Source organism: Eucyclogobius newberryi, unplaced genomic scaffold, assembly GCF_026437365.1.
Source record: "Eucyclogobius newberryi isolate DKJ021-1_F unplaced genomic scaffold, fEucNew1.0.hap1 SCAF_7, whole genome shotgun sequence".
Lineage (NCBI taxonomy): Eukaryota > Metazoa > Chordata > Actinopteri > Gobiiformes > Gobiidae > Eucyclogobius > Eucyclogobius newberryi.
Window position 1 is genome coordinate 6731813 of NW_027316389.1, and position 10924 is coordinate 6742736.

Here is a 10924-nt window from a genome sequence, read left to right on the forward strand (position 1 = left end):
CCTCAGTGTAGCCCGCTCTTGAAGGGTCCGACGTGTCAAAGTGTGCCACCGTTTGGATGGTTCATGCCCCACACGCCTGGGACTTGACGCTTCAGAGGAAACGTGACGCTCGGCGAAACACGGCCAGGTAAAAACGACCCATCTTTCTCTTTTATACACGAAGACAAACACAAGTGTCGTCCTTTTGCGTGCAGTTTGGGTCACGTGCGCGGGCAGATCGCAGAGATGCTGAAAGGTTTCCAGAGCATTGAGAACCACAGCGTACGCCATCATTTTAGCCTCATCTGGGTCCAATTTAGTTTAAAAAATGGCCTTTACACGATCTAAAATAACAAATCGTTGGTGTCAGACTCGTCGAAAAGCCCTCGTAAACTGTAGATACTTCAAAAAGTGTTGATGGTTTTTGCCAGTTTTGAGCCACTGCGTACGTCTTTGAGAACCTCTTGCTCAGAGCTGTAGTCGACCAAATGCCATCATTTTAGCTTCATCTGGGTCAAATTTTGTTGCCACCAAATGTAGTTTAGCCATTCACGATCTAAAACAACAATTCGTTCTTGCTAGACTCGTTGAAAAGCCCTCGTAAACTGTATAAACTTCAAAAAGTGTTAACAGTTAAATGTTAAAGTCCAGCCTGAGCCATATGTCAGTTTTGAGCCACTGCGTACGTCTTTGAGAACCTCTTAATCAGGGTTTTGGTCGACCAAACGTTATCGTGTTGCTTCATCTGGGTCGAATTTAGTTAAAAAAAATGGCCATTCACGATCTAAAAAAAACATTGTTCTCGCTAGATTTGTAGAAAAGCCTTTGCAAACTGTAGCTTCTTGTTCAAAAAACCTGAAATGCACTTCTTTTACACATTTCCTCATTAGCAAATGCCAAATTGTACAGTTTTCAAACGACGAAACGGCAAAAATGTACAAAAACAAACTTTATTGGACCGAACGTGGCCAGTGCAAAAACAACCCGACACTTGGCTCTCCCCCTCCCCCGCGACTCGAGAGGTCAAACCTCCGGAAAGCCTCTCGCTCGGCATCACACGGGGCAGTCGTAGATGTGGATGGCGCGGTCGTCTCCCGCAGAGATGATTTTGGAGCCCGTGCTGTTGTACTTCACGCTCCACACCTGAGGGAGCAAGCGCAGTGGTTGGTGCGGCGGGCGCGGGCCAGTTCTGCCGGGGTTTGGCGCGTTCTACGAAACGCCGTAGAAGCTCGTCTAACTCTGCACGTGTCTCAGTTTGAGTCTGAACTGTCGTAACGTCACGAAGTGAAGCTGTTTACGAAAGAAAACTACTCGAGCAAGATGTTGGGCCAAGTTTAACTCCCTCTGACGCTCGTCTTTAAACTTAAAGCGCCCCCTACAGGTTGCACCAATCACTAAAATGAAGTTCAGGTAAATATATTTAGAATTTAGCTAAAAACTACACATTTTATCCCAGAATAGCTCATTTTCTTGGTTCATAATTTAACTTCCTGGTTGTAATTGATGACATCACAGTAGGAAATTACCCTGCAAACACTGGGCCAAAACTCATCTAATGTCTATATTTTTATTTATCTTGTCTTTATTTGACGAATAAAAATATATGAGAGCGAATTTATTTTGTTGAATTAACGTTTAAAGAGTCAAAAAAGTCGTTTCTTTGTGTAAATCCTGTATAAACTTTGACTGGAATGAGTGTCCCTGGTGTGATGTCACTTCCTGTCATTTTCTACAGATTTTTCAACATTTTCTCCACAAATACCTACTTACTTGGTGTAAAACTATAATTTATATGTACAACAGGTATAATACATCGAATTAAGTCAAAATTGGATCATTCAAACCCGCCATATGTCACTTTAAGCGTAATTCTCAGTGTGATTCATGATGTTTTTAGACTCTCCTGTTTCTAGACACTCTCCTGACGACATAAGTGAAAGGTCCAGCCTGAGCTTCATCCTTCATATGTTGCGTTGTGTGTAACGCTTTTCACCTTTTATATATATATATATAGTTTTTGTAATAAATGTCACGTTGTGGTTCGGGGTTTCTGACTCTGGCGTTTTGTTCTGACCTGGTCCTGATGGTCGAAGAACGTGTTGATGCAGGCCCTGGAGGTGGCGTCCCACACTTTCACACTTTTATCCGAGGAGCTGAAGGACACAAACGGGACATTGTATTACACACGGGGCCGTTCCAAACACGTGCAGTCAAGGGCGCTCTATCCAGAGTGCGTTCTGGAGCGGTGAACCTCGAAAGAGGGAAATATCGAACCCGGCAGCCACCACAGAGCGGGTTTGTGTATAATCATGCGTTTCTATGGAGACTAAGGCTGTACTCGAAACATGTACACAAGATTCTGTATGGCAAAGCTGTGAAAGTGCATTAATTCAATGTAAATAGTTGAGTTATAAGATTTAAACGACCTAAACAATGTGTCCCGGTGTTAAAGCGCCCCCTGCAGGTCGCACCACTCATTGAACTGGAATGCACTCAAGTTTTATGTATTTAAAATGTGGCTAAAAATTATACAAATGTTATCACAGAATAGCTCATTGTTTAGATGTATAATTTCACTTCCTGTTTGTACTTCACAGTAGGAAATTACCCAGCAAACACTGGGCCAAAACTCATCTAATGTCACCATTTCCTTTTTTTGACGAATAAAAATATATGAGATCGACTTTATTTTGTTGATTTAGTGTTCAAAGAGTCAAAAAAGTAGTTTATTTTGTGTAAATGCTGCATAAACTTTATCTGGAGCGAGTGTGTGATGTCACTTCCTGTCATTTTCTACACATTTTTCCACATTTCCTCCACAAATACCTGCTCGACTGGTGTAAAACTATCATTGATACGTACAACAGCTACAAATACATTAAATAAAGTCAAAATTAAACAATCGTAAAAACCCGTCATACATTAAGTTCTGAGGTGTTTTGTAGTCAAGTATCCACATTTGAGTGATATATGTGTATTGTCTGTATTGTATCGTGAGGTTGTCCCGAATGAATACACGGGGATATCTCAGTGTTATTTGAATGATCGTTAGTGATTGTTGTCGTGACCATTCATAATGTCAACGTCTCAATTCAAACGGCTCGGATCCATACGTCGCGCTGAAGTGTTTTACCTGGAGACGAAGTGGCGGTCGTCGGGCGAAAAGGCGACGTTCAGGACCCACGAGCCGTGTCCGCTGAGCGTGCCGGCCAGGTTGGCGTGTTGTCTGCGAACGATGGATGAACAGAAGATCGATTCAGAGGAGAACGGGAATATTTTAGAAGCAAAATGAAGTATTTTTAGTTCAATCTGTCGTGCAGGAAATGGGCCTAATGTAAAGCACTTTTTATTCTGGCTGGTTTTGTCAGTTTCATTCTTTTCTCTTTCAGAAAGTCTGTAACGCTGGTCAATGGGACTGAGAGAAAGTTAAAGACATGCTGCTGTTTGGTCATGTGATCTGTAATCACCTTTTAAGAGTTTGAAAACATTGCCATTTCAAAAAGTGCAGTGGATTTTGAATCAGATTTTATTCTTCTAAAACATTTGAACCTTTTTGTGTGAAGCACTTTGGAACTTGTTCAGAAAAGCACTGTAAAAATAAAGATCTATTAGGATTATTCTGATATTATGGTTATGATTTCTATTCTGATTTGTTATTATTGCTATGATTGTTATTGTTATTATGGCTATGATGATAGTTTTGATTATAATTATTGTGATTATTATTATTATAATTCTTGTTATGACAATTGTGCTGTGGTGGGACCCCGCCCAGGCTTTATGGTACGGGCCTGGGACCCCGCCCAGGCTTTATGGGGGTTTGATATGAGCCTGGGACCGGCTCAAACTTAAACCCGTTGCGCAGCCGAAGTCGCTGAACTCACACGTCGTAGATTTTGATGTAGCCGTCGTCTGAAGCCGTGACCAGGAGCTGAGAGTCTGGAGAGAAGGTGAGCGAGCGGATGGGCATGGCGTGACCTACAAACCACACAGACAAAGGTCAAGCCGCTGTGACCACACCTTTACACACACGACCACACGCACACACGACCACACGCACACACGCGCACACACGCACACACGACCACACGCGCACGACCACACGCGCACGACCACACGCGCACGACCACACGCACACACGACCACACGCACACACGACCACACGCACACACGACCACACGCACACACGACCACACGCACACACGACCACACGCACACACGACCACACGCACACACGACCACATGCACACACGACCACACGCACACACGACCACACGCACACACGACCACACGACCACACGACCACACGCACACACGACCACACGCACACACGACCACACGCACACACGACCACACGCACATACGACCACACGCGCACGACCACACAACCACACGCACACACGACCACACCCGCACGACCACACGCACACGACCACACGCACACGACCACACGCACACGACCACACGCACACACGACCACACGCACACACGACCACACGCACACACGACCACACGACCACACGCACACACGACCACACGCACACACGACCGCACGACCACACGCACACACGACCACACGCACACACGACCACACCCACACACGACCATGACCACACGCGCACGACCACACGCGCACGACCACACGCACACACGACCACACGCACACACGACCACACGCACACACGACCACACGCGCACGACCACACGCACACACGACCACCCGCACACGACCACACGCACACACGACCACACGCACACACGACCACACGCACACACGACCACCCGCACACACGACCACCCGCACACACGACCACCCGCACACGACCACACGCACACACGACCACACGCACACACGACCACACGCACGCACGACCACACGACCACCCGCACACGACCACACGACCACACGCACACACGACCGCACGCACACACGCACACACGACCACACGCACACACGACCACACGCACACACACGTTTGCTGTGGACGCAAACGTCACGAGATGGAAAGATTTGTTCTACATTTGACCCGAGTGAAGCTGGAGTGAAGCTGTTTGAGGATCCACATTTATTAAAAGAGTTTTCATCAAATACACTTTACATTTCCCACATTTTCCACATCCTTTTCATGCAGTTGTGTCTCAATTTCAGTTATAAATTTTACTAAACGTTTTGCTTGTTTTTCCCCAGTTTGACCATTAAAATATGACACAGATAGGTCATTCCACAGCTGTTACCTAGCAACCAGACTGTAAACAAGAGCCAAACGCCACATAAATGTTCACAGTTCTGATCTGACACACAATAATACCATAAAACACCTTTTAGCCCCACCATGGTTTAAACTCAGAAAAGTGTGTCAGTGTAAACTGTCTCTGTGTCGCACACTGATGACATCACAGAGGGATTCAGCTCCACTTCATACCACTTTAAACTATTCACCACAATATTCACCACAGGTTCTACACCATTAAACTAAGTCAGAATTAGAGAAACAGCAGAACCTTCATGTGGGACTTTAAATAATCGATTAATCGATTAACTTGTTGCAGCCCTCTCGTACAGGACTGCGACGTCGCCTCTCCACAGATCTCACCAATCACTCCAGAATGTATGTATTTATTTACCATTGAGCTCGAGAGTACACGTGATATTGAAGTTTTGTTTCGACGCTTCTCTTTTTAGCTGCACATTTCTTTGTGTTTTACCTTCCAGCGTGTGGAGCAGTTTCCCCGTGGCGATGTCGAAAATGTTGATGATCCCGTCGATGGCGCCGCTGGCCAAGTATTTCCCGTCCGGACTCTGCAAAACGGCACAAACGCACACTTGAGTGAGACGTGGACGGAGACGCGGCGCGTACTCGGCGGGGGCAGGACTTACGTATGCGATGCTGAGGATGAACTTCCCCCTCGTGTCCAGCGAATACTCTTTCTTGCCGCTCTCCACGCCGAAAATGTTGACCTTCCCGTGGTGACTTCCTGTGGCGATGTATTTGGAGTCGGGCGAGAAGGCGACGGACCACGAATCCACTGAGAACGAGAAACGACGGTCATGTGACTGTGCAGGGTTTAAGGTGTGGTCAGTGGTCTGATGAGGCCCAAATTAAATATGAATAAAAATAATTATAATAATACATTAAAATTAATTAAAGAGAATAAATACATTAAATTAGAATTAAGAAATAATTAAATTAATTAAAATAAATAATAACATTAAATAGAATTAATAAAAAAATAAAATAATTTATTAATAAAAAAAAAACATGAAATAAATCAAAGTAAATTCAATTCAATTTAAATGTTGAGTCTAGTCCAGGTCAACTCATGTTTTTCCATTCTAGTTTCCTCATAAAATTGTGTTTTTCAGCTTGCAGGACATTATAAACCTGTAGTTTTGTGGGAATATTGTCTTAAATGTTTGGTATGGTGCTGTGGGGAAATATACCTGGTCATACCGGTAAAGTCGTCTATACAGACAACTTTACAATGAAATGAATGATAATTAACATGCTTAGAGCGATTACGATCTGTGGTCAAAGGGAAGGTAAAACGGGGGGGGTTCAAGGTTATTATGTAAATCGAATTGTCAGGTCACAATATAATCTTAAAAGCCAAATAATAATAATAATAGTGACAATTTTAGAAGTAAAAAAACAGCCACAAAAAATGGGCTCTATTTTTTGAGCTTTTTTTGCTTCTACAATGGTCACGATTATTAATTTTGGTCCTTATGATTGTATTGTTGCCTGAATAATCATAATTATTGATTAATCTGAATAATCTTGACGTCCCAAGTCAAATGTAAAGCTTTTTAACGCCGCATTTCAACGTCTTTATTGCCATAAACTGACGTCAAACAAAGAAAACATTTATTACGGAGCTAGTTTACGGCACACAGCGTTAAAAGAGCTGCTTTATTTTGTAAAAGTGTCAGAAAATACGCCGCTCCCAAATGGCCAATATGAGTGTGATCATATTGGCTTTCCATAACAATCGCGAGCTGCACATTTTTAAAGTACTTTTTATTACAACTCAAGCCTATGGGGTACCCACTCAAGCCTATGGGGCACCCACTCAAGCCTATGGGGCACCCACTCAAGCCTATGGGGCACCCACTCAAGCCTATGGGGCACCCACTCAAGCCTATGGGGCACCCACTCAAGCCTATGGGGCACCCACTCAAGCCTATGGGGCACCCACTCAAGCCTATGGGCGCCTTTATGAATGGGAAACGCTGTAATGATCATATCTTTTTGCGCTGGCGTCACTCTGTCCCCTTTTCTATCAAACGTGGACAATAAGTGGCCAATCTGAACCTGGTCCGGCGTCCATGGACTTGATCTGTTTGCCCGACTCCAGGTCCCAGAGGCGGATGTGGGCGTCCAACGAGCTGGAGGCGGCGATGGCCCCGTTCTGGCTGATGTCGACGGAGACGACGCCGAGCTGGTGCCCTTCAAGGGTCCACTGCAGCTCCAGCTTTTCGTCACACCTGCAACAACGACAACGCGTTCAACTGCAGCACCCTGTTAGGCCACGCCCAAAACCTCTGACAGAAACATCAGGGGCTTGGTCAAACGTACAAAGTATTTATTTAAGCATGTATTTATTCAAGCATTAATTTAAGTATTTATTTATTTAAGCATTAATTTAAGTATTTAAGCATTTATTTCTTTAAGCATTTCTTTATTTATTTAAGCATTTATTTATTTATTTAAGCATTTATTTAAGTATTTAAGCATTTATTTATTTAAGCATTTCTTTAAGTATTTATTTAAGCATTTCTTTAAGTATTTATTTAAGCATGTATTTATTGAAGCATTAATTTAAGTATTTATTTATTTAAGCATTAATTTAAGTATTTAAGCATTTATTTATTTAATCATTTATTTAAGTAGTTAATCTTTTTTTAAGTATTTAATCATTTATTTAAGCATATATCCAATAAAAAGCAGAAATATCCCTATAGACCCTTGTTTGAGATGTTTCTTTTTCTTTAAGGTAATTTTTAATAGTTTAATTAGGCCAAGAAGAAATAATTGTGTGTCTCAGGTAACCCGCCCGAGCTGGATTTCAAAATAAAGAAAACTCGACCTTAAACATTTTATCGCATTTACTGGCTGTACATTTCGAGGATGTGAAATTGTGAGAGCGAATCCAAAAGCTGCGGGGAAAAAAAAATCACCTGTGGAGATGTATATATATACGACCTACCGACCTGGATTTTTTTCAATGTTACCGTAAACACATGGCCTTATAGGTCTTTCCTTCCTGCTGCTGTCAGACTGTATAACAAACACTGTTAGCCCTGAACATGTGCAATACTGACTTAACCATGTGCAATACTGACTTAACCATGTGCAATACTGACTTAATCATGTGCAATACTGACTTAATCATGTGCAATACTGACTTAAACATGTGCAATACTGACTTAAACATGTGCAATACTGACTTAAACATGTGCAATACTGACTTAACCATGTGCAATACAGACTTAACCATGTGCAATACTGACTTAACCATGTGCAATACTGACTTAACCATGTGCAATACTGACTTAACCATGTGCAATACTGACTTAACCATGTGCAATACTGACTTAACCATGTGCAATACTGACTTAACCATGTGCAATACTGACTTAAACATGTGCAATACAGACTTAACCATGTGCAATACTGACTTAAACATGTGCAATACAGACTTAACCATGTGCAATACTGACTTAACCATGTGCAATACTGACTTAACCATGTGCAATACTGACTTAACCATGTGCAATACTGACTTAACCATGTGCAATACTGACTTAACCATGTGCAATTACTGTCATACACACAAGCAATAGTGTCATAGTATTGTCTTAGGCTAGTTGTTTTTTATTTTATTTTATTTTAATCTTTATTTATTTTCCCCCTCCATTCCTTAGTAGGAAATGAGGTTTTGTCTATAGGAGTTTTTGTTTATAAGAGTTTTGTTTATAAGAGTTTTGTTTATAAGAGTTTTGTTTATAAGAGTTCTGCTATTAAGAGAGATATACAGTAGTTACTTTATTAGATAAGATAAGATAAGATATTCCTTTATTGTCCCACATGGGGAAATTTCATTGGTGCAACGCAGGTAGATACAGAGTTTCAAACCTTTTTTGACGATTAAGTGACATATTTAGTCTGTAAATTGTCAGTATTCAAAACAATTATTCAAATATCGTCTGGTATAATCCTGCGGGAAACACAAATCCTCTTTCTCTTTGCATCAGGGACAGACTTACCATTTCCAGACTTTGACCATGTCGTCCAGCGATCCCGTGACGATGGTCTCGGACACGTCGGCGCCGCTCTTGCCCCACGCCGCCGTCCATATCGCGTCGTCGTGCGCTGAGGGAGAGTGACACGTTTTAGAGTCGTTCGTTCTTCCGCTAAGGTAAAATCCTGCGCCCAGAAAATCGGGAAATGAAAACCGCTCACCGTGTTCTTGTTTGAAAAGTATGCTGTACTGAAACGGGGAAGAAAGAAACGCAGTTAGAAAATGGTTCACGCTGCACATGTCATCGTTATAGAGTGCCTTATTTGACATATTTTGCTTCGTTATTGTATTCCTAGCCTGTAAATTTTGTTCCCGGACGACGGCATTAAACCTTTTTCTGATTCTGATTCAGCAGAAAGGAGAAAACACACCGAGTTAGCTGGAGTTTTTGGAGAAACTGACAATTTTTTCCAGCTTTATTTGGAAGTTTATTGTTATTTTCCAGTATGAAAAGCTGTGACTGACTGAACGTAAGCATTTTTCTGATCTTTTGTGTGTATTTTGGGTCAGATATGTGAACAAAAGTTCTGAAAGCTCTTATAGAACTACGCCCTGCTCGCTTTTAGTCGACTAATCTAAACACACTTAGTCAACCAAGAATTTCTTTGGTCAAATACAGCCCTTTAAGTTTAATTATTCTTCTTTCTTTTATTATGGAAACGGTAAATATGCAAAAATGTACTGCATTTTGAACTTCTGTCTTGGCACGTTCTAACCTAGTGTCTCTTTTCTGTTTAATCTACACGTTTACAATATTTATACTGTTTTTTAGAGGGTGAACTGAACAGGATTAGACCAACACACAAATTGCATCTCGTCTTTCGAAGTAAAGCTACAGTATTTTAATTGTTTTTAAATTCCCCAAAGGCTTATTTAAAATGAAAAATAGAAAAGTTATTTCAATACTTACGCAAATCCTACAGCAAATACTTCAGTATTTCAATTTAAGCAACGATTTAACTGAGCTACTTTTACTTGTATTGGAGTAATATTGCTGTATAGTTGATGTCACTTACTTGAGTGCTCATGGTTTTGGTCCTCGTGATTAAACTCCAGCCACTTCACGTTGATCAAGCTAAAGCAGAAGTAAACAAAGTGTAATAAAACGAGTTAAGTTATAGTAAAGAGCAGAGAAAGAATACGGGGAATCAAACGCGTAAAAGTACACGTTCTGACTCCTTGTTTCGCTACGAGCTTTGTCTGTTTATCGTATTCATGAAGTAAAGCCATTTAAAACACATGAAATCGCGTCTGTATTTCGTAATAAGAACGTGGCGCGTTCATATGGATGTCAAACTAACCGTAATCGAAGCGAAATGTAGATGTATTCAAAGATTCACGAGTGTTTGCTTCATTAAGCGCAGCGCCGCCATCATAAACAAACGGCGTCACTTCCGCTGTGTGCCCGGTGGCTTCTGGTGACGAGCGGCGCCACACTGACATCTACTGGAGAAAAGACGCACTAAATAATACAACGTGAACGGACAATAAAGTCTAAAGAATAAAGTCCTAAAGAATAAAGTCTAAAGAATAAAGTCTCAAATCTAAGACGTTCAACTACAGTGGGTGGCGGTAATGTAACGCTTGGAAACCAACTGCCATAGAACACCAAAGAAGAAGAAGAAAGTCTAAAAAGTTATTA

The 10924-nt window shown here is 41.8% G+C and overlaps 1 protein-coding gene across 1 annotated transcript; it reads right to left on the minus strand.

Moving 5' to 3' along the window:
• Nucleotides 1–915: 915 nt before the first annotated feature.
• Nucleotides 916–10376, minus strand: skic8 (SKI8 subunit of superkiller complex). The gene is made up of 10 exons (XM_072434795.1): nt 10299–10376; nt 9444–9471; nt 9248–9353; nt 7293–7465; nt 5858–6006; nt 5686–5779; nt 3864–3957; nt 3113–3205; nt 2054–2132; nt 916–1122 (listed from the first exon to the last, which is right to left on the minus strand). Exons 1-10 carry the CDS (start codon nt 10308–10310, stop codon nt 1033–1035), a joined length of 918 nt encoding a protein of 305 aa, XP_072290896.1. The 5' UTR covers nt 10311–10376; the 3' UTR covers nt 916–1032.
• Between the last annotated feature and the right edge of the window lie 548 nt (nt 10377–10924).

What these genes read in the sequence shown, in the direction of transcription:
- skic8 (XM_072434795.1), bottom strand. An exon ending in ACTGCTCCACACGCTGGAAG is followed by an intron (nt 3,958 to 5,685) that starts GTAAAACACAAA and finishes TGTGGTTTGTAG; the next exon opens with GTCACGCCATGCCCATCCGC. An exon ending in GACCGCCACTTCGTCTCCAG is followed by an intron (nt 2,133 to 3,112) that starts GTAAAACACTTC and finishes TGTGTCCTTCAG; the next exon opens with CTCCTCGGATAAAAGTGTGA.